Source organism: Callithrix jacchus, chromosome 14, assembly GCF_049354715.1.
Source record: "Callithrix jacchus isolate 240 chromosome 14, calJac240_pri, whole genome shotgun sequence".
In the NCBI taxonomy this organism is placed as follows: domain Eukaryota; kingdom Metazoa; phylum Chordata; class Mammalia; order Primates; family Cebidae; genus Callithrix; species Callithrix jacchus.
The window spans coordinates 104405302-104429820 of NC_133515.1; the positions used below are offsets into that span (position 1 = coordinate 104405302).

The 24519-nt window shown below is 43.2% G+C and overlaps 1 protein-coding gene across 2 annotated transcripts in view; it reads left to right on the top strand.

Annotated features, from left to right (window-relative positions):
• The window catches only part of NOL10 (nucleolar protein 10), a 119047-nt gene extending 94981 nt beyond the window's left edge, over positions 1-24066 (top strand). For both annotated transcript variants that reach the window (XM_002758034.7, XM_008981135.5), the window contains 4 exons: positions 7691-7864; positions 8139-8386; positions 18517-18619; positions 23524-24066. In XM_002758034.7, the coding sequence (XP_002758080.3) occupies positions 7691-7864; positions 8139-8386; positions 18517-18619; positions 23524-23643 (645 nt within the window). In that variant the 3' untranslated portion in view covers positions 23644-24066. The remainder of the gene's footprint in view (positions 1-7690; positions 7865-8138; positions 8387-18516; positions 18620-23523) is intronic.
• The last annotated feature ends 453 nt before the right edge of the window (positions 24067-24519 follow it).

Here is a 24519-nt window from a genome sequence, read left to right on the forward strand (position 1 = left end):
GCTGTGATAACTCCGGATGGGAAAGTTGGTATCTTGCAGTACCAAGTTAAAAGGTATGTTTTGCCTTGTCTGCAGCTGAAATTTATTGGAGGCAGACCGTGAAATGTATTGCCAAATATTGCTGCCACTGATAACACAAAAGTCTAATAATACAATATTTACTGTACGGTTGATATTAAACCTAAAATTGGAAGTGGCCTACCACATAATGTCAATCAGCGTTATACGGACTTTATTCAAACTCAGAAATTTTGGTTGCATTAATTCTAGTTAACAATTGAGGCCAAGTGAAGTGGCTCACTGTATTCCCAATCCTTTGGGCGGCTGAGATGAGAGGATCACTTGAGCCCAGGAGTTTGAGTCTGCAGGGAGCCGTGATCACACCACCGTACTGCAGCCTGGCTACAGGGCAAGACAGCATCTCTTTAAAAAAAAAAAAAAAAAGAATTAATGTATTTATTCTTTCAACAGATTTGTATTGAGCTCCCAGTATGCACAAACAGCTTTGAGAGGCATGGGCATCTGTGATCTCTGTGGTTTGTAAGGCTTTGAGTTTTGCTTAGAGCTATTTTGTTTTTCCTGCAGGTATTATTTTTTGTGTGTTAGTTTTTTTTTGTCAGTTTCTCAATGTGGCCTTAAAGTCTCTGATGAATGTACTTTTCTTGCATTCTGCAGCAGCTCAGGCAGGACTGTGTATGAGCTCTCTAGGCCAGGGATCTCCAACTCCCAGGCCATGGTCCTAGGCCATGGCTGTTAGGAATCAGACCACACCAGGAGGTGAGCCTGGAGCCTCACCTGTATTTACAGCCACTCTCCATCGCTCACATTACTGCCTGAGCAATGCCTCCTGCCAGATCAGCGGCTGCATTAGATTCTCATAGGGGCACGAACCCTATTGAACTACGCATGCCAGGGATCTAGGCTGCATGTTCCTTATGAAAATCTAATGCCTAATGATCTGTCACTGTTGCCTATCACCCCTAGATGGGACTTTGTAGTTGCAGGAATATATTAAAGTAATAATTCATCTCTCTAGGGAATACAATTAGGTACAGATACTTGGGGTTGAATGAGATCAGTTTTAGCATCCAAAATGTTATTTTAAAAAAAAAAATGTTTATAGAGATGGGGTTTCACCATGTCGGCCAGGCTGGTCTTAAACTCCTGGCCTCAAGTGATCCACCTGCCTCGGCCTCCCAAAGTGCTGGGATTACAGGCGTTAGCCACTGTGCCCAGCCCCAAAATGTTACTTTTAAAGCTCTTTTAGTACCAATTAAAATGTTGGGTTTTGGTGTGGGTTCTTGTTTTTTGAGAAGGAGTCCTGATCTGTTGCCCACGCTGGAATGCAGTGGCATGATCTTGGCTCACTGCAAACTCTGCCTCCAGGGTTCAAGCGATTCTCCTGCCTCAGCCCTTCTGAGTAGCTGGACACACACCACCATGCCCGGCTAATCTTTTTGTATTTTTAGTAGAGACAGGGTTTCATCATGTTGGTCAGGCTGACCTTGTAATCCACCCACCTCAGCCTCCCAAAGTGCTGGGATTACAGGTATGAGCCACTGTGCCTGGCCAGATTTTTGGTTTTTTTAAAATTACAGTTGAATAGTTTTAAAAACTAAACATTTCTGGCTAGGCACAGTGGTTCACGCTTGTAATCCCAGCACTTTGGGAGGCCAAAGCAGGTGGATCACTTGAGGTCAGGAGTTCAAGACCAGCCTGGCCAACACAGTGAAACCCCATCTCTACTAAAAATACAAAAACTAGCTGGACATGGTGGCACACACCTGTTATCCCAGCTACTTGGGGGGTTGAGGCAGGAGAATTGCTTGAACCTCAGAGGTAGAGATTGCAATGAGCCGAGATCGTACCATGGCACTCCAGCCTGGATGACAGAGTGAGACTGCCTCTCAAAAAAAAAAAACTAAACTAAACTAAACATTTCTGTAATCCCATCCAAGGCTAAGAGGATCACTTGAGCCCAGGAGTTCAAGAGCAGCCTGGGCAACGTGGCGAAACCACATCTCTACAAAAAATAGAAAAAATTATCTGGGTGTGGTGGCGCATGCCTGTGGTCCCAGCTGCTCAGGAGGCTGAGGTGGGAGGATCTTAGGTAGCTGTGGTCGTGCCACTGCATTCCAGGCCGGTAATAGAATGAGACTGTCAAAAACAAAAACAAAAAAACTAAACCAAAGAAACCCCCATTTGTCCAAGATTTGTTAGGAATGTAGGCCATCCTATTGTCCCCCGCTTTCCTCCCTCCCCCTTCCTCCATTTTTACCTCTTCTCAGACAACCACTTTTGCCACTTTAGCTGATTATTTTGATATAAATTTCTCTCTCTCCCTCCCCCTTGCCTATAGTCTTACCTCTTAACTTTCCTTTCCAAGGAAGCTCTACTGTGATTTTGATTAAGTCAGTCTGCAGCATTACATTGTTCTAACCTTTTTTTGAGACAGGGCCTTGCTCTCTTGCCCAGGCTGGAGTGCCATGGCAAAATCATAGTTTACTGCAGCCTCAGTCTCCCAGGCTCAAGTGATCTTCCCACCTCAGCCTCTCAAGTAGCTGGGATTACAGGCACACACCACACTCAGCTAACATATGTATATGTATTTTTTAGTAGACATGAGGTCTCACTGTGCTATCCAGGCAGGTCTCCAACTTCTGAGCTCAAGAGATCCTCCCACCCCAGCCTCCCAAAGTGCTGGGATTACAGGCATAAGCCACCATGCCTGGCCTACGTAATTGCTATTTCCAGCCAAGTCAGTGCAATCTGTGACTGCATTCTTGTTCAGTCTTTGTTTCTCTTGAAGTTAATAATTGTCTCTCTTGTTCATTTTCTATGTAGTTATCACTAATCAACCCCCAGTTCTGGGCCAGTTCTCTAAGTCTTATTTTGATATATTTAGATAGGTTAGACTTACATTTAGTTACCTTCCTGTAGAAGTTGCTTCAGAACTTTCTGCCCCATTCCATTTTGGGTTGGCCACCTTCTAATCCTGGGATCTCCCTTTATCATGACCCTGGGGATTCACTTCACCTCAACCCAGCTTGCACAAGAATTCCAAGAACCTTCAGTTTCCTGAAGAAATATGGTTTCCAACCTAGACAAGGAGTCAGTCCGCGTGAGGGTATGGTAGACATTTTCAGACAGGCAAGTCCTCAACAACAACCAACTCCCCTTAAATGCTGCTTTTCCTTGGGAAGTTGCTAGAGGTGTTGCTTCCCTAAAATAAGAGAGTAAGCCCAGAAAGAGGAGGCATCCTGGGAAACCTCACGGGAACGACTCCTGTGCTGCAGGTCCAGTCTAGAAGTCTGGTCTTCGGTGCTGGGGAGTTTTTCTTGAAAAAAAATTTCAATTCGTTTTTCCTGCCATGATCCATAGTTATTTTTTGGCAGTGAAGAATAAGGGAGTTAAAAACTGAATGAAACTCTAGGTAGGGACAGGATCCTAAAGTCACTGTGTGGTGACTTCGCCAAACTGTCTTTGGGGACAGATGCTGCACATGTCATTGTCTCTTAGGTCTTTATCTTTGTTGCTCACGTCCCCCTGCTTGGTGGATAAAGGCCTGGCTACCAGCATTCTTTAAACTGACCATGTAGGTCACAAGAGGTTGGAGGTGTCCAGGGGCACCTCAGCCCCTTGTGCCAGCCTTGCCCTCCCCTCCTTGTGGCCAGCACACCTCTCTTGCTCTTACAGTGCCAGCCCCAGCCAGGCACCTCCTCAGTTGGAAAGGGCCAGGCTTTCCAGAGCTGGGATGTGATTTTAAATAGGCTTCCTTTCTGGCTCCCAAATTTTTATCACCCCTTTTTCCTTTCCCTCTCTTCCTTAAAGGTTTATGTCCTTTTTACAAAGCTCCTTTTCTATTGTTCTGGTGAGGTTTTAGAAGAGATTAGAAGCCACCGTCTTTACTCAGAAGTCTGTACCAATCTAACTTCATGGGTACCATAACATTGAAAGAACTAATTTGATTGGCCAGGCGTGGTGGCTCACGCCTGTAATCCCAGCACTTTGGAAGGCTGAGGTGGGTGGATCTTGAGGTCAGGAGTTCGAGACCAGCCTGACCAACATGGTGAAACTCCATCTCTGCTAAAAATACAAAAACTAGCTGGGCGTAGTGGTGTGTGCCTGTAATCCCAGCTACTCAGGAGGCTGAGGCAGGAGAATCATTTGAACTGGGGAGGCAGAGATTGCAGTGAGCTGATATTGCACCACTGCACTCCAGCCTGGGAGACAGAGACTCCATCTCAAAAAAAAGAACTAATTTGTTTCAGATGGCAATCATTCTTCATGTATGTTACCATGTTGGAACAAAATAATAATAGGCATCCTACTCAGACAGATATCGTTCTTGGAGGTAGGACTGTGGTACGAACAGTGCTTTAATGTTTTGTGTGTTTTAATGGTAACGTTGAGCATGTGTAGACAGGTGTTTATAGGATGGATCGCTAGCCAGACACTTGTAAGCTCTTATGGAACATTACTAACTATACCTTATCCTGCTTTTTTCCCTTAAGACAGCTGTGAAAACAGACAGACTAGGAAAAAACCCTGAGGGAAGTATTTTTACAGCTGGGTCAGAAGAGGCTTTATTTTATAGTTGTTCATGCAAAGCATACTTGTCTTTGGGCGATGCAATTGATTTAAATTAAGAAAAAAATCTTAATACCAGCCATGTAGTCTTCGTAACATTTTCTCTATTTATTAAATATGATTATTACTTTGATAAATATAGTAAGATGAAAACATTTGCCCTTGGGGTTTTTTAACCTGAAAATGTGTAATAGGCACATAGATTTTCGTTTGAAAATATCCGGATCTTAGGCAATATCACCTATCCCATATTTATAGATAGCTCCAAAATTTACATCGTAGCCTCCTCCTTTCTCCTGAGACATGGCATGTTGTTCCCCGAATCCTTGTGCTCTTCTCCTGGGGCACAGGCAGAGGCAGCCTTAAAGGGAGTGTGATTTCTTCCCCCTTACTCCACCCATACACTGTTTCCTAATGCTCAGCAGCGATGGAGCCTAACTCAGTGTCGCCAGCTTTCTAGCTGCTTAAGCTAGATGTTTGAGAGAAGTTTCTAATGCTGTATTTAATTCTCAACCTTCCCATCTCCATAGCTGGATCTGTCAATTCTAATTTATAAGTGTATCTCACAAGTTCCAGCTGCCCTAATTCAGGCCCTGTGTCTTCCGCCAGTTTCTTAAAATGGCTTTTTAGTCTTCTCATGACACTGGCTTCTTACTCAGCAGTCTGTCAGACATCATGCTGCTGCATACTCTTGAAGCACAATTTTGGATTTTTTGTTTGTTTGGTTTTGGGGTTTTCTTGAGACAAGGTTTCTCTGTCACCCAGGCTAGAGTGTATGGCCTGATGTGGGCTCACCACTGCCTTGACTTCCCAGTCTCAAGCAACCCTCCCACTTTAAACCTTCCAGGTAGCTGGGACTACAGGCATGCACTACCACACTTGACTCGTTTTTTGTATTTTGTATAGACAGAGTCTCACCATGTTGCCCACCTGGTCTTGAACTCCTGGCCTCAAGTAGCCCTCCCACCTTGGCTTCCCAAAGTGCTCAGATTGCAGGCGTGAGCCACCACACCTGCTCAGAAGCACAGTTCTGCCATCTGAGAGTCTCGAAGCATACTTCTGTTTATCATCCATCTTCTCCTTCCTCCGTCCTTTCCTCTCTCCCTCCTTCTCCTTTGTTTCTCTTCCTTTTCCTCTTCCTCTTCCTCCTCTGCTTTGCTAGTGGTTTACCCTTATCTCATCAAAATAACAGTCATGCTATTTAACATCTTTTCACAGTATGGCCTGATCAAACAAGCGTTTTTCAAATTGCATCATTCTTTTGTCATCAGACTCTTCACCCCTCCCTTGTCAGCTGGAAATGCTATTTCTTCAGATTTCTACCTGTTGAAACCTACTCATCTTTCAAGCCTCCTCCTCCCTGGTGCCACAACCCAGGACCATTCCTGGGGTGTCATTTGCCGGGATTCCTGTTTTTGGTTGTTGTTTTTTTTTTTTGTGGGGGCCACTGCCCTAAGCATCAAGTTGATTGTGCTGTTCTCACATTCCAAACCCAACCCCCTCCCCCACTGGGGGATGGCAGAGGGAAAGATGACCACTGGTGTGGCATTTTCAGCATTGCTGAGCAGCCTCCAGAAGGGGCCTAGTAGCAAATGTGTTTGTAATGTTATTTCTTCTTTACTAGATTAGGATCAGGAACCGGATCTTATCTTTCTTTTTCCCTTCCTCGTCTTTCTTGGAAACGATGTTTAATCAGGGAAGACTTGTTGCACTTAATATCTCAGAATTTTAGGTAAGGGTTTATGTGTGTTTAGGTACATACAAATTATAAACAGGCCAATTTCCTTAGTATCTTATGATTTACTCAACTTTTGTACAGGTCTGTCACACAAGTCATACTCAGAACTTAACTGCCTGCAACCTTGTTTACTGTCAGCAGCGGAGAAATAGTAAAGTAGTCTGCTTAGCAGCCAGAGTCCATCACAAACAGGGCAGCTTTTTCCAGCAGTGTTCGGGACTTTTTACTCTGATCGACAGACAATTCTAAGTAAGCCGTTCCATCTGGTTTCCAGACCTGTAGCAGAGAAGGATTTAGTCCTAAATGTGTAAGATTACCTGTCATCTACTTAAGTGACCAGGTAAGTTTATAGGACAGTTTAGAAAACCTTCCATTGAAAATGGTGCCAAAAAAAGGAATTTCATGTCAGTTCTGAGCTATCTAAATGGGTCTCAGTAGCCAAAAGTTTTCATATCTGAGGGATACATGATATCCTTTGACAACAATAGATGACCTGAGGGGAGAATATTGATAAATCCACCCTGTACGGGATGGAAATGTCCCATCTGTTTCCCAGTAACGCAGCTGGGATTGGTAAACTGACACTCCTAGCTTCCCCATCCTGCTTTCTGAGTTACTGACTTTGTATACTTCCTCCCAGTTTTGGAATCTGAAGTTGCAAGAATGGCTTATTTTATAGTAGCTAAAGTTTAAAAGCCCCGTTTTCAGGTACAGTCGTTCATGCCTGTAATCCCAGTACTTTCGGAGGCTGAAGCACAAGAAATTGCTTGAGCCCAGGAATTCAAGACCAGCCTGGGCAACAGAGAGACTCATCTCTACAAAAAATTCAAAATTAGCCTGGTGTGGTAGTGCTCCTGTGGTCCCAGCTAGTTGGGAGGCTGACTGAGGTGGGAAGATCGCTTGAGCCCAGGAGGTTGGGGCTGCAGTGAGCTGGGATTGTGCCACTGCGTTCAGCCCGGGTGACAGAGGGAGACCCTGTCTCTAAAAAATAAATGTTTCAAAAACTTAGGCATTTTCTTGAAAGGTATTTTTTGCATTAAAATGTTAATTGAAGAAATTCTTTGTAATGTTTAGGCATGAAGTTAGCTGAAAGGCTCATTCTTAGCTCATTGTGTGTAATGGCCAAGTGGTATACATCATCTGCTGAGTAGATTCCTAGGTTGTTTTGGTGGTGGAGCTAAAACCTAGGGGCAAGTAGAAAGTTCTGGAAGAAGTTTCATGATGAGTTAATAATTTATGCCTCATGTAGCTTATTAATTTATAATAGAATCAGTGTTTTAAAACCATGTTTCTGGTCAAATCAAAAATTTAAGTTCATCAGATATTAACTTCGATTTTTACATATCTTTTTCCTCCTTATAGAGTCTTCCTAATATTCTCACTGATGATCGATTTAAAGTTATGTTTGAGAATCCTGACTTCCAAGTAGATGAAGAGAGTGAAGAATTCAGGCTTCTGAATCCACTTGTTTCAAAAATTAGCGAAAAAAGGAAGAAGAAACTAAGACTCTTAGAGCAACAGGAACATCGTGAAAAAGTAACGTACTCCTTATCATTTAGAACTTGCTACTGTGTCTTTAATATGATGTTTTCTTTGTACGCTGGAAGAGTCTTTGATTATACTTGAGATGTAATTACATATTAAGTGGTTGACATTGGGCTTAGGAGTATTATCTTATTTAATTAAAGGTATTTCTTCTGATACATGCCGTGGAGCAACTGTCATGCACTCATTAATGGGCCAGTGCTGCTTAAAAGAAACCAAGGGGTCTGTGTTTGACTGGGGAGCTACTCACTATTTTTATTCGCAGGAAGAGGAGGAAGAGCCGGAAGGAAAACCGAGTGATGCAGAAAGTTCAGAGAGTTCAGATGATGAAAAGGCCTGGGTCGAAGAGGTCAGGAAGCAGCGCAGACTCCTCCAGCAGGAGGAAAAAGTGAAGCGGCAGGAGCGACTCAAGGAGGACCAGCAGACAGTCCTAAAGCCCCAGTTTTATGAGATCAAAGCAGGAGAAGAATTTAGAAGCTTCAAAGATTCCGCCACAAAGCAGAAACTGATGAAGTGAGTAGCACTGCCTGAGCGTCCAGTTGACATGTGGCCGAGCCCTTGTGTTTCCTCTCTGGCAGATTGCTGTACAGACGCCACTTCTGTCTTTGGATGATGGAGGTGCAGGGGATGGAGAGGACAAGGAAAGGAGGAGGTAAGGCCGTGCGGGAGGTGATGTGAAGGAAGCACCCAGCCGGCCTGAGAAGAGTGTTGCTAGTGAAGTACATTGATCTCCAAGGAGTTTACTTACTTGTAATAGCAAGTTTTGAGGTATAGTTTACATGCAGTAAAATATAGGGTATAGATAGGCCTTATGAGAATCAGTAGAAGACTTCTAAGCTGCAGAAGCCACACACTTTCATCCTTGTTTTTTCCCTACGGGGCTCCTTCCCCTACAAATACTTATGCTGTGCCATACAGATCAGTGGTTTGAAACCTTTTGGACAGTGGCAGTTAGGAGATGACTAATTTTCTTTTTTCTTTTTTTATTTTAAAGACTGGGTTTCACCATGTTGGTCAGGCTGGTCTTGAACTCCCGACCTCAGGTGATCTGCTCGTCTTGGCCTCCAAAGTGCTTGGATTACAGGCCGAGATGACTAATTTTCTGCTTCTTCACAAAGTTATTTTAAGAAGTGAGAAGTTCAGTTCTGGGAAGCCCATCTCAGTTTACCTGCTTATTGAAAGAGTTACTTGAAAAATTTGCCAGAAATTTTAAGTCTTTTTCAGGAAAATTAAGAGATCAAAAAGAGTGGTATTCTGGAATAGTCAAATATATAGAGAGAAACAGAAAGTAGAATGGTGGCTGCCAAGTGTTTCATGGGTACAGAGTTTCAGGTTGGATTATGAAGATGTGCTGGCAATAGTTGGTAGCGATGGTACAACAATGTGAATGTACTTTATTGCTGCGGAACTGTCCACTTAAAAATGGTTAAAACGGTAAGTTTTATGTTATAAATATTTACCACCCCTCCAAAAAGATTAACCTTCCCCAAGAAAGGTAGTTTTATTTCCTTTTCAGTAAATAATTTTCAGTTGTCAGGAGTCTGAGTCAGGAACAAGCGAGATGTCAAGACCAAATTGTATATAAACTCTACATTATCCAAGTCTCTGAGAATTTCTAGGCAAACTATCAATGCACAAGATTGGAATATGCTGGACAGTCATAGGAGCTGACTTTTAGAAGAATAGCCTGACTGCCTGGGGAGCCAAGGGAGCAGTCTCCAGGGGGAATACGAGGAGTGGAGAGGATAGGCGAGGTGTTAGGTTGGGCTCAGTACTTTTCTTTACCTGGTACTTCTCCAGTTCCCAGCTCTCCATGCAGGAGAAGGTGTTTTTTCCAAAGTGGGAGGAGGAAAAGCGTGGGAGGACATCAGTGAGCGGGTGGAATTGTTTCTGGGGTTGAGATATGTCTTATTCATCTTTATTTCACCAGCTTCTAGTAAATATCTGTCACACCAGATGTATTGAATCCTTCAATTTAGAATTCAGAAGCATCTCAAAATTCTGGTTCTGGTGAACTAACAAAAGATTTGTCCACAAATAAAGAAGCTAGTAGAGTTGACCCCTGAACAACTTGAGGACTAGCTAGGAGCACCAGCCCCTGCAAAGTCAGAACTATGCGTTTAGCTTCTGTCTGTTTGTTTGTTTTCACTAGAAAGCCTAGAACCTGACACGACAACTTCTGATTTCCCAAAAACTTTACTTTTTTTTTTTTAACCTTCCTGGTGACTTAGAACTTAGAACATCCCCCCAAAATTTACTAATAGCCTATTGGTGACGGGAATTTTTAACAGTCAAGGGTCAATTATCACATATTTTGTATGTTCTATGTATTGTATACTGTACTCATACAATAAGATAAGCTGGAGGAAAAAATGTCATTAAGAAAATCATAAAGAAAGGAAAATATATGTACTATTCATTAGGTGGGGGTGGATTATTATAAAGTATTCATCCTTGTTGTCTTCATGTTGAGGAGAAAGAGAAGGGATCAGTCTTCCTGTCTCAGGTGGCAGAGGTAGAAGAGGAGGAAGTGGAAGGGAGGCGGAAGAGGCAAGTGAACGGTGTTAACTTTTACCGCAAGAACTCTGCGTGTAAGTGGAGCAGTGAGTTCAAACCCACGTTGCTCGAGGGTCAGCTGTAATGTTTTTGGTAACTTCTGAAGATGTTTTCTTTACTGACCAACTCACTTTTTAAAATAACAACTTTCCTGAGATACAATTTATGTAACATACAATTCATCTACTTAAAGCAGGCAGTTCACTGCTTTTCAGTGTATTCAGAGTTGTGTCACCATCACCATACTTTTAGAACATTGTCATCACCCCAGAAAGAAACTCTCCACCTCAGGGGCAGTCACCCCACATTTATTTCGCCCCCCTCATCTCCCATGCCAAACCAGTCACTAGTTTGCTTCTGTGTCTCTAGCTCTGCCTATTCTGGTATCTCCTGTAAGAGGAACTGTACAATATGTGGCCTTTGTGGCTGACTTGTTTCTCTTAGCACAGTGTCTTTAATGTTCATCTGTGTCGTAGCATCTGTCAGTATAGTCAGCCCTCTGTATCTGTGGGTTCCTCACCATAGGTTCAACCAATATGAGTTGAAAATATTCAGAAAAAAATTTGTAACTGTACTGAACATGTACAGACTTTTTTTTGACATTATTCCCTAAGCAATACAGTGTAACAGCTATGCATGTAGCATTTACATTGTATTAGGTATTATAAGTGATCTAGAGATAATTTAACATATAGGGGAGGGTATGCACAGGTTATATGGAAATACACCATTTCATATAACTTGAATATCCGTAGATTTTTGTATCAAAGGGAGGTCCTGGAACCAATTCTCCAGCAGATTCCAAGGGACAACTCTACTCCATTTGTTTTTTTACCAGTTAATATTCCAGTGTCTGTGTGTGTAGACCAGATTATGTATCTCTTCGTTAGCTGATGGACATCTGGGTAGTTTCCACTTTTTGGTCATTACGAATAATGCTGCTGTGAACGTTGGTTATACAGTTTTGCATGTTTTCATTTATGTGCAAGAATTGGAAGAAATTGCTGGTCATATAGGAACTCTGTGTTTAGCCTTTTCAGAAACCGGCAGACTTGGCCAGAGGCTGCGCCAGTTTACATTCCCCAGCAGTGTGTGCAGCTCACTTGGTATACAGCTGTTGTTCATAGGTGTTTTATTTGGAGTCCCGCTCAGAAGCAGAGGGAGTCCTGCTTGTTTGTACTGTTCTGGTTCTGTGGAGTGAATTTATTTGTTGAGTATATGCTGTTCTTGTCTTGCCCTATTTACTGCTTTATCTCTGGCTCTTGAATAAGTACTAGACTGAAGTGGGCACTTGAGAAATACTTGCTGAAAGTGTGAATCTTCTTTGCCTTGACAACCCGTCAGGCAACTCAGAAGTCACTCCTTCAAGATCTGCTGAGAAAGGACTCCCTTTCCCCATAACCATTGACCAGGAAAACGTGGGAGCAGTTGTTTTGAGTGTAACCATGGCCACAGGGGGCTGTGATTTGGGGGTAGGCGGTCTGACTAATCTCTAACATTCCTCCTCCTGCCTGGGGGCAGCAGTAGGATATGGAAGTATAAACAAAGGGGATAAAAATTTAGATCTGAGAATAAACAATAGCGAGGTGAACACACTGCTCTTAAGCATTCTTCCGAAGTTAAATATCACTAAGTTAAACATTCTTCTTGAGAACTATGTAAGCGATAATACTTACAAGAGTATTTAGTGAAACATGATTCTTCAGTGAACTAAAGTGACTCTTTATGGTTATTCTGTAAGTTACCGCAAGCCAGTCAACAACAGATAACGTCAGATTGAGTATGTTAAATGTTTCCTTGGACTTGCCCAGCTTTAAAACTGTTTCTATAAAGGGAAAGGTGGATTGTAATTGGTAGCTGGAGACTTGAGTGAGCTGTCTGTATTGCTCGATGTAGTCACATGGCTTTAGGTAAACACATGTGTCTCTTGACACGTATTTTTATGCCTTATAGTGTGCTAACTTTGTGAGTCTATTCATCCACTTATCAGCCTCTCCACCACCCATTCATTGTCAAGTATTTCTCAACTGCCCAGTGCAAGCAGAGCGCCATTCTAGACCAAGGGGATGGAAGAAAGACATGGCCTGTGTGCCTGAAGCACTCATGGGAAAGGAGCAAAGAAGGAAGGGCTGAATTTGTGGAGACTTGAAGTCATAGGGAAACTGGTCTTGGAAAGACCAAGCGGAGGGCTCAGGGCTGGTGGGAAAGAATGCATTTTTGGCAGAGGCAAGCATGGCCACAGGCAGGACACAGGCAGGTTGTGTGAAGGCTGGGGTTGCCCTCCTATAGCCAGAGCACTGGGTGCGTGGAGGGGTGGCTGACCAAGCACTGGAAAGCTATCATCTTACAGCCTAGATGAATGGGATCAAATGTATCCCAACCCCTCCCCCAGTATTATTAATACTTTTATAATAAAAGTACTGCATGATTGTTGTAGCAACTAAAATCACAGCCGTAAAAATTCCTGCTCCCGGAAGCCTGTTAGCAAAATATCTCCATTTTAGAAAGACAATGTGGGGAGAAACTGGTCACCCAGAGACCAGCTCTCAAACTATTAGAATCATCCCAGTTAGAAGGGCCGCAGACCCGCATGATGGAGCGGAGAGGAGCAGACAGACCAGAAGACTCAGAGTGAGAAAGAAAAATGGGCACAAACTCCAGCATCAGTTCCTGATGTCCAAGGAGAAGGGAACGGATGATGCTGAGGTGTCTTGTCAATGTTGCCGTCGAGGTAAAAGTACGGAGTACAAAGCAGGTGTAAGGCCAGACGCAGTGAGCCGGGTGTTGTGCACGTTACACAGACGGAGCCCAGGCGTCTTCTCAGTCAGCATTCAGTAAGCCAATGGCAGTGTCCATCGGGCCCATGAAGAGGCAGCTGGAGATGTCACTTTGAGAGCTACCAGCTTTCACTCTGTGCTCCAGATCATGAATGAAAAGAGATGTACTGTAATCATATAGAGTAAGATTAGGGTTAAGAATAGAAGCCTGGGGAAAAACAAATATTTTTACTTGAGTCTGTGATAAAATCCATTCCATACACCTCTTTAGAGAAAAATACAAATGCCTCTGACACATTTGCATAGAATTTTAGAGACCTCACAGATGTACCGATTGCCTAGGGCTAGGACTTCTGTTAGAGAGCAGACAAAGGAGAAGATGGGCAGTAAAAATCCTGGAGTTGTCCAAGAGCTGAGGGGAAGACTGGAAAAGGTCAAACATGGAGAGTGTCTCGGAGGAGGGAGTGCTGCTAACGCCAGCGGAGCAGAGGCCCAGGCACGAAGGTTGGGAAAAGGCCAGGATGCCGATGGCCTTACTGGAATGTGATTCTCAGTCCAGCCAAATATGGCGGACTGCAGTAGAGAGATGAGTGACTGGGAGATAGAAAATATGGTGAGCAGTTAGTGTTGGTGAGTCTTTCAAGAAGTTTGGTAGTGAAAGAAAGGGATGAAAGCCAATAACTTGATGGGAAGCAGTTTATAGACTTGAGAGATGTGATTTACAGTAGGCAGAGAAGACTCAGGCATGGAAAGAGGGTACTAAGGAATTGAGAGAATTGAGTCAGCTGACCAAGAGGCATTTGGTAAGGAACTGGGTGGCCGTGGGCCCAAGTACCAGGTAAGGAGATCCTCAGAAAAGAAAGAATGAATCCTCAGAGACATGGAGGAAAGAAGCCTGATGCATGGACGTAATTCTGTTTATAGGTGCAAAGATTGGAAAGTCCACGCTTGTTGGCCTCAGAAATCTGGGCACATCAGCCTTTTCTGGTAGTGGAGCGGCCGTGACCTGCAAGGTGTAGTAGTGGAGGTGTGTGTGTTGGACAACAGTGGCGGAAGAGAGTCCCTAGAATGAAAACTCTCCCCATTTCAGCAGATTAAGGGTAACTCCTCTTCATGAGTAGTAAATACTAGCTGCCAGGAGGCTTTTCAGTTCTGTTAATGAAAGCATTCTTTGAAGTCCCTGCCCTGTGGTAGGTCCTAGAAATTCAAAGATGTTTGGGGAGCTCATCTTCTTCACCAGGTGGCTGGGTGGCTTTTGGTGAGCTTCTTACGTCTGCAGCATCATCCGCTTTGTGAGTTGATGTGACCTATTTTTACTCTTCAACTCACGTTCCTCTGAGAGTGGGTAAGAGCTGAGATAATGCAGCCTTGTTTTAATATAAGCATTTAAAAATCTAATCTGGGAAGTAATTAAATTCCAAACTTACGTTTTTAAAAAGAGAATCTTTTATTACTCAAGGAGTATGTACTCAGTAGTATGTAGGCGTGTTATCATTGTAATAGTGCAGTGTGGACCGAAAGTTGAAGTCTCTCCTAGCCCCACCTCCCTCCGTGAGCTCATGGCTGTGTGTGCACCGTACTGCTCACCTTTGAAAAATGCATTTACTCCTGTGTGTGTCCACACTCAGATCTATAGTTGTAGCTTTTTTCTTTAACATGAAAGGCTCATACTCTTTGTTATTTTTTGAAATGGTCTCACGCTGTTGCCCAGGCTGGAGTGCAGAGGTGCAGTCCTGGCTCACTGCAGCCTCAACCTGCTGGGCTTTCGAGCCCACCCGCCTCACTCTCCTGAGTAGCTGCAACTACAGGTCACCACATGCGACTAATTTTTAAATTTTTTGGCCAGTGGGGTCTCATTTTGTTGCCTGACTGGTCTTGAACTTCTGGCCTCAAGATATGCTCCTGCCTCAGCCTCCCAAAGTGCTGGAATTGCAGGCACAAGCCACCCTGCCTAGCCTAATGGTACTGTTTAACTTGCTCTTTTCATTAAACAGCACGTCTCGGAAATGTTTCTTTGTAGGTCCAGTAAGTCTGCCTTCTGGCTGCATAAACATTTCCTCAGGTGGATGTGCTGTGATTTATGTAATATTCCTCTAACTGTGGATGTTTAGGTTGCTTCTTGTGTTTCTCTTGCCCTTTTCACAGTCACAAATGTGGACACACATGGACAAGCATTTCTTTAGGATGTAGGAGTTTGCTGGGTCAGCAGGGGTGTGTGGCAGAGGCTGCCAGATCACCCTCCCAGAGGGCTTGAGCACTGTGCACTCTGGCCAGAGCGCCTGTTTGCCCAGACCCAAGTGACAGCGGATATTAGGAATCGTTGAAATCTTGTTATGCCTATAGATGAGGCATCAGATTTCATCGTTGCTTGAGGTTAAGTCTCCTGAAATAGGGCCTTTGAAGCAACACATGTAAGCGGAACGCATTGAAATAAAGTTTTCAGTAAACTTTCGGCATATGTAAATATTTGTCAAAGGTACTTATTTAAAGCAAAGTACGCCGGGCACAGCGGCTCATGCCTGTAATCACACTTACAACATTTTAAAGCCGATATCTGGTTTCTTAGCAATCACAAGTTTGGGGGTTGTTTTTATCTACTTGTTCCAATTAGATTTTCCTCTAGAAACCTTTACTATAAACTAACGAAAAAGTCCCCCATGGCCGACAGACCTAAAGTAAAGCCTGGGCAGGGAAAAGAGTAGGGAGGAGGAGGGGAGGGAAGGCTGGTTCTGCCATCCTCCTCTGCCACCTGCCAGTGTCGTGGAGGAAACATGCCGAGAAGCACCTGCAGCGTGCTTTTCTGCCTATCGTTTTTCCATTCAATAAGGAGTTTTCAGGTGTTCCTAGAGCAGTGTCTACTTCTTAGGTCTCTGACCAAACTCAGGCTCAAGAAGCAGGCTGTGGAACTGCTGGTTAGCAAACGCTTTCAGTAAACTGACTTTCAAAGTGGGGGAAGTGGGACTTGTTTAATGTAGAAATCTCCATACACAGCCCATGTCTGTGTCTGATCTTCTGCCATGGCTCATTCCAAAACCCAGCTTGTCTTTCCAAGTAGCCTAGACAGAACAAGTTTTTACAAGTGCACATTGAAGGTACATTGAGAGAATACCCAGAATGTGTATGCCCTTTCACAGAGGAAGTAAGGTCATTCTTAGCAGAGTGGTAATTCCCCACAATTTACTGGAAGCGTCTCTTGCTTCCTAAATTACTGTTTTATGTATACCATCTTGTCTCAGTGGTTCCATAGTTATTTGGAATTCTTGTTACCTTTTTTTTTTTTAAGTGAAAGCAAGTTTATTAAGAAAGTAAAAGAATGGCGACTCCACAGGCATAGTGGCCGTTACCTTTTAAACCTCAGAGTTTGTAGCTATGAAAAGAAGGAAGAATGAACTGAACAGGTTGAGGAATGTGCTGAGGCTCACACAGTTCACAGGCATAGAGTCCATTTACACTTCGCTTTTGAATTGTTAGAAGAAAAAAAAGCTAACCTAAATCTTAATTTCATTCAGTTTGTCATGTGGAAGCTTGTCATTGAGAATACTTAATGGACAATGGACAAGTTTCCTGAACCAAACTGTATAAATCAAGTATGGTGTGACACAGGCCTGGAAGCCAGCAATTCTGAAATTGGAATCCTGGGCTTAGAACTGAATCCTTCCCTGGCCTGGGGCAAGTCATTTCACATCTTACCTCCCTTTTTTGCCATCTATAAAGGATAAATACTTCTGTCTCAGGGATGTTGAAAGGATTAATTAGTTAGTCTATAAAGAACTTTGAAGATGAAAAGTACTTTAAAAGTGCTTCTTAATAACATTATTGCTTAGAAAAGAGTTTCACTTTTATGCTAACCACTTTATGTCTCAAATTCTATAAAGAAGGTATGTTTAGTACATTACTACGAGTTGTAAACTAGAGATACATTTCTCATGGTGTGAACATCAAACATTAGCTTCACAGTTTCAAAGGAGCATCGCTTTGTCTTAGAGATCATTTAGGAGCTGTGTTCTCCTCAGTAATTAGTCACAAAGATCACATTTCAGGGAAAAGGAGACCCTTTCAAACAGTTCAGGCTTTTTTTTTTTTTTTTTCCCAGTCAGGTTTCTTAGCACTCACTTTAAAGGGCTGCATTGAATTTGGTCTGGGCAGGGAGGGCGGGAGGCAGATATATTGTTTTTGAGGAGAGAACAGAGTAGAAGAGAACCATGTTCTTTTGTCTTCCCTCTCATCTCTCTTAATCTTCTCAGGGGATAGGAATCTATTGCTTTAGCCATTTCTAGAAAAAGTTAACTGTTTAAACTTACTAAAATATAAGCCTAATATCATTAGGCTTAATTCAGTGTATTTCCCTCTAAACCAAGTTAACCAAAAGGGTCAGTGTTCTAGTTTATAATAAAACATGATTATAACCTGCAGTGAAGTTTCATATAACTGGTACAATACTCATATTCTTTATTGGAAAGCAGAGGAGGGGCTGTGTTAATTATACAGATGACCGTGAAATGCAGGGTGCAGCAGACTGTAACAGAGACATAGATAAATAGCCTGGAAGAATTTGGAAAACGTGATCAAGAAGTGAAGTGAGATTTAAATTTGGAATAAAGTATGTCAGAAAGAGTAAGTCAAGTAAGAAACTAAAAGGAAAAATACCTGGAGAGAGAGCAGTGGACAGAGCTGAATCCGGCAGAATTTACCCAGAGTGTGACCGCTTTCGTTTTCTCTCAGCGTAATCAGACAGATTCATGTTTCAAGCTGTTCATGCTGTGGGATGATGGCTTGCAGGCTATGGAGCTAAGACTGAGTGAAGGAGAAGCCAGAATTATCATAGCTCTTCTCTGTGGCTCGACCTGGAGAACTTAATTTGTGTTTGTTCCTCTGTAAAAGGTGGATGAGTGGCTAAAATACTCACATACCTAATTTGTGCCTTAAATGTATCATTAGATCATAAATGCCAGTGACCATTATAATCAACTAGGTGCTTCAAAAGTAGATTGCTCTTTGCATTTGGTCTTCAGAAATACGTTTTATTTTAGTAAGGTAAGTAGCAGCGTTGAAGTGTTTGGTACTGCCACTTAAAATAGTAAATTAGTGGATGGGTTTTTGCCAGCCATTGTTTTCCAGTCTATCTCTTGAATACGAATAATGACTCTTTGAGTGCACCTAATTCTTTCAATTTTGTGCTAAAGGAAGGATATTTTCTGTTTACCACATGTGTAAACATTTTCCTTTGTGATCAATTCTAATCAAAACTTGTTTCAGATGGCAAATTAAAACATAACTGACTAATTCGGTGTTCTTTTAAATTTCCCGTAGCAAAACCCTTGAGGATCGTTTGAAGATTGAAGCAAAAAATGGGACGTTGAGTGTATCTGATACCACTGTTGGCAGCAAACAGTTGACATTCACATTAAAGAGGGTGAGTTGTCTTTTATTGTTATTTTTAAATTCACAATAGGCTTTCAATAGTGTTTTCTGTGTGTGTCCCCAGAGCAGCCCTCTCATGCTTTTCCCCTATTGTGGAAGCTCTGTTCCCTTTTCTAGCATGTTCCCTGCAACCAGAGCCCCTAGCAGGCCAAATGTGTGACTGCAGCAAAGTGTGAAGTGTCACTGGTGTCCCAAGGGAGGCAGGGACTGAGTAGCCCTGGAGTTAGCTGTATTGGAGATGAACCAGCTGTCTTGGTTTCTGGATTGCTGTGTGGCTTGAGGCGCAGCTTTGTAAAGCAAAAGCCCCGTCCTGACCATCTAAGGGTGTAGGGCTACCTCCTGTGTATGTGGACTTTGAAGAAGATGAGGAATTAGCAAGTTCTGATGCCCCATGATGGTTATGCCCAACTTGCCCAGATCCTGTCATTTTAGAAGACAGACCATTCTGCCAGTGCTCATCCTATTCTCAGCTGGTTTCTAAGACCCTTTTTTTTTTTGAGACGGTGTTTCACTCTTGTTGCCCAGGCTGGAGTGCAATGGCACGATCTCAGCTCACTGCAACCTCCACCTCCTGGGTTCAGGCAGTTTTCCTGTCTCAGCCTCCTGAGTAGCTGGGATTACAGGCATGTGCCACCATGCCCAGCTAATTTTTTGTATTTTTAGGAGAGACAGGGTTTCACCATGTTGACGAAGATGGTCTTGATCTCTTGACCCACCCGCCTCGGCCTCCCAAAATACTGGGATTACAGGTGTGAGCCACCGCGCCCAGCCCCAAGACCCATTTTTTTAACCAGAGGTAATAATGCCCGCCACACATTGTAGTGTCACACACTGCGTAAGTATTTACTGTTAACTAGATATGGTTTTATTTCTCAAATCTTTTTCTCATTCATACTCAGTCCTCTTTAATAGAGTCACCAAATAGAAAAGAATGACCAAGATTTCATCCTTTTTTTTTTTTCCCTAAACAGTAGTGGGGAGATTATTATTCTTTTTTAAAATTGAGATATAATTCACAGACCATATGCATTCTTGTAAAGTGTACAGTTCAGTGGTTCTTAGTGTGTTCACAGAGTCGGGCAACCATCACACTAACCCATTCTAGAACATTTTCATCACCCCAGAAAGAAGCCCTATACCCTCCAGCATTTCCCCTCATGTTTTCATCCCCCAGCCCCTGGCTACCACTAATCTATCTCCTGTCTCTATAGCTTTGCCCTTTCTGGACATTTCATACAAATGGAATCATTCAATATGAAGTCTTCCGTAACTGGCTTCTTTCACGGAGCATAATGTTTTCAAGGTTAATTCATCCAGTGGTGTAGCTGGAATCAGAATTGCATTTCTTTTTATGGCTGATGAATATGCCATTGTATGTTTACACCACATTTTGCTATTCATTCATGTTTTAAGGGACACTTGGGTTGTGTTTTGTGTTCCTCTGGGGGAAGCTATTAATGATCGGCTATGGAAATTAATGTGTAAGTGTTTGCATGAACCTGTGTTTTTATGTATCTCAGGTCTATACTAGGAGTGGAATTGTTGGGTCACATGGTGTAGCTATTTAACTTTCTGAGGAACCTATTAGACTGTTTCCCAAAGCAGCTACACCATTTCACATTCTCAGCAGCAGCCTGTGAGGGTGGCAGGTTTTCCGCGTCCGTACCCACACCTGTCGCTGTCTGTCTTTATTGTAGCCATGCTAGTGTGCGGTGCTGAGTGGTGCTGTTTGGTTTGCAGTTCTCTGATGACTAGTGATCTTGAGCATCTTATCACGTGCTCGTTGGCCATTTGTGTATCAGCTCTGGAGAAATACCTCATCACATCCTGTACCCATTCATCTCTGATCTCCCTCAAATTCTCCCAGCCTGCATCCAGGAGACTTGCCAAGTGATAAAAACACTTCATTATTCTAAGTGCAAAAAGCTTTTCAGTTAATTCTGCCTGCTGAGAGCAAATTTACCCTCTTACATTGATCACTTAGGTAAGCCAAATAGACATTCAGAGGGACCCCACGGTGCCTGTTCCTAATTTTGTGTCAGTTTTCTTTATACCGGGAAGCATTTCTTGATTCCCTCTGAAATTCAGGTGATGTCAAGTGGGCGTGAGCAGCATAGCCTGCAAGGACCCCAGATCTGCCGCACAGCCCCTCAGCTGCAGACGCCCCTCTGTGGGGTTCACGGGCACCTACTTTGTAATAACATGAAAATACAAGCCTTTTCCCACTGTTTTCTAAATTGGAAGGTACTGAGATGAAGATCGGTCTAAAATTTATGGTAACATGAAAATAAGATGGCTCCGAAATTATATTTTTGTTTATAAAAATAGTATTAAGAATTGCTTCAAATGGCTTCATAACTGAATCAAGCAGAGGCTCTGAAACTGTTTTGAGGAATGTGTCAACGTTTGATGTACGTGTTTCCTCACTTGACATTTTAGTTATTAAATCTCAGTTTTACTTGAGTAAGTTTCCAATAAATTGTACGTATTCAGGCAGTTGTTCATACAGTTCTCTTTATACTGCAAGTCTGATATGCTCAGGTAGAATCTTGAGTTTTTCCCGTATTTATGTATTTACCTTCTAAAACGTCAGTAAAATTCAAGAGGAACAATCTGTGCTTTAACGTTGTCTAAAATTGTATAGTGACAAAACTCTGATTCAGTCCCGAATCTCATTTTTTTTTTTTTTAGTCAGCAAGTCAGTAACTAACACCCAAATCTGATTTTTAACTGCTGTTTAGTATAGTTTCTCTTCAAGGCTGAGGCTGTTTAACACAGGTGTGCCGGTTTCCACCTGTCCTCCTCCCTCTGTGACAGGAGTGCTGGAGGCTGTGGGGAAGTAGTCAGGTGGAGGAGGCAGCAGACCTGGGAGAAGCACTCCCACGCCCAGAGAGCCTCCTGGACCCATCACATGGCAGCAGGGTCTTCCGGATGCAGCCTTGGGACAGAGGCTAGTCATAGTCCTTTTTCTACAGGAACAATAGGCACTGCTTACAAGCTCCTCTCGGAGCCCCTACCTTGGTGGAGAAAGTCTGGCAGAGCTTCCCAAAATGTGTTCCAGGAGATGTAAATAGCAATCCTGGAAGGTGACTTCTGCCATCAGACAGATAAGGGAAAACCTTGGAATTGATGTCCATGATGAAGACTCATGAGATGCCTTAACTTAGAAGCTCCACACACCTTGTTCATCTGTAATTAATACATGTGTATTGATGCTGCCTGGTGCTGCATGCTGGGGACAGACATGGCTCTTGCCATCACAGTTCCCAGTCTATTAGGAGAGAGAGAGAGAGCGGGTAAAAATTATATACCTCTAATTATATCATTGGAACTGTGGCAAGTGCTTCAAAGGAGAGCAGAGGGCCGTGAGAATGTTTGGCAAGGCACCCAGCTTTGCAGTTGCACAGGACTGAACTGACATAGTATTTCTATTTTTAAAAAAGCCTTCTGGCTGTTGCATCGAGAGTTGCCTCAAAGGGTATTTGAGAGGAAGCAGAGACCTCAAGAAAGGCAGCTCCGTGGCGGCCTTGGTTAGGAAGGACGGCAGCTTGGGCTCAGGCAGGAACCTCCGAGATTGACCACGGTGGAGGAGTTTGGGACACACTTCGGAAGAATACACAGGCCAGGATTTACTTTGAAAAGACAGTTGAAGAATGGTAATAGTCAGAGAAGGGACTTAAAGAATTATTCAGAAACCCAGTTTAAGAGCTTCCTAGAATCAGAAAAGTTATTATTTGTTTTTTGACGTTACAAATTCCTTTCCTTCCCCAGTCTTCTCTCACTTCCAACTCTTTAATTTAAGAAGATTGGGTGATATCCACAAGAGGTGAATGTGGAGACTTTTCCTCAAGCATGACACACAGGTGCATGTGTTTAGCTGTGTAGAAAATGCAGATCCCCATGAGGCAGGTTCCCTGGGTGTCCATAGGGCAGTGCTTTTCCGCTTTGTCAGCTGAGGCCCCTGCCAGCGCTGTCTCTGTTTACCGTCTGTACAGTGCCACCACTAAGAATGTTGTTTCTGACCTTTACATTCAGGAGTTTGTATTTTCAAAACCATCAAGTGTGTTTTTAAAACCATATAACTCTTACCTTTATTGTGGATTCTGCCTTGATACTCTTCTAAGAATTTCTGCTGAAAGGAGTTAAAACTATTTGGCGCCAGGGATGGGTTAGGGAGGAGCTCTAGCTCCCGTGTGAGAGAGGACACACGTGAGCACCTTTCCAGCAGGCAGCCCAGAGTCCGCGTGCTCAGTCGGCTGAGAACTTGTGCATGGTCTGCTGAGCTTTTTTCAGTGATTCATGAGAGCAGTTTGCTGCTTTTAAGGAGAGGTGGAGTTTTGGGAAACCGCTAAAAATGCTTTGGAACAAGTTCTAGTGAATGAGGGCTTGAGTGTGGATAGTAATGTACTTGTAGTACATTTAAGTATTTTTTCTTTTGTTTTTAAAAACAGTGAGAATAAACTAATAGCTCTAGTTTGTAAACAAAGACCTCTAAAAGGAAAGTGGACACTGTAAGCTATATCATCTTCTTAAGGTGGCTCTTCTTTAGGCCCTTTTAAAACATACCAGTGTTGTTGCAAGTGTGGTGGTTGAAAAACCAGTCTCCTGCTTTGTAGTCAGACTGGTCTATCGGGCCCTTCTCTTGCCTGGGGTTCAGAATTTCTGCTTTTGCATGGATGGTGAAAGTTGGCCTTGGTCCTGCTGTTTCTGCCAAGGCAGCATTTGCCAGAGCAGAGTTCCGTTGGCCCCACCATGTCCCCTGGAGCCCGTGGGCAGCGTTTCTCCTGAGAGCAGGTCTGAGAGCAGGTGGTAGTACTGTTGGCATCCTGATGGTTACCAGAAAAGAGGTACAGGATTTCCTCTCCTTCCTTCTACTCATTTAATTTTCTCTTTTAGTCTGAACAGCAGAAGAAGCAACAGGAGGCTGAGAAACTGCATCGACAAGAAAGGAAAAGACTCCGCCGTTCAGCCGGACACCTGAAGTCAAGACACAGAAGAGGACGGTCATTTCATTGATTTTGGAAGTGATCCTGCCTGTGATTAGGGAGGGGTACAGCTCCCCCAAACTGATCATCATTAAACACAGACAAGGGAACACACATTTTTAAAGTTCCATTAGAGTTCCTTACCTTTGTAAGGAAATTCTCATACACAGAGGTAAAGATTTGAAAATCTGTGCCTTGTGGATTAGACTTTGAAGCTGGGTCTCAATGACTGACCGCTGCGTGGCCCCAAGGGTGCGCTTGTAAGTCACGGCTCTATAAACGTCATTTTCCCCATCATTTTCATCATGTAAACCAGGTTTTGTTTTTTGTTTTTTTTAATGTTGTGAAATGTACACCATGAAATGAAAGGTTTATCCTGTGCCAAAACTCAAGATTGATAATGCTCTAGGAACTTACTGCCTACTGCCATTCATGATTAAATCATCCAGAAGTACCTTCCCTGTTTTCCCTGGTGTCTCTGTGTTCCCTGGGTGTGTTTATAACTGCATGTTGATAGGTTTCTCTGGCTTGTTTATTAGTTTGGGATTTGTTTTTAAATAGTTTATACCAAGAGAGTATAATCTAATTGTACAGGTTAAGAGCATCCCAAAGCCGAAAATCTAAAACTGTTTGAGTACTGTATTTGTCTGTTCTCACACTGCTGTAAAGAACTGCCAGAAGCTGGATAACTTCTTAGTCAAGAAAAGAGATAATTGACTCACAGTTCTGCAGGCTGTACAGGAGGCGGGGCTGTGGAGGCCCCAAGAGCTTACAGTCATGGCGGAAGGTGAGGCGGAAGCAGGCACGTCCTACATGGCTAGAGCCGGAGGAAGGGGGCAAAGGAGGAAGTGCCCCACCTTTCAAACAGCGGATCCCATGAGAACTCACTGTCACAGAACAGCAAGGG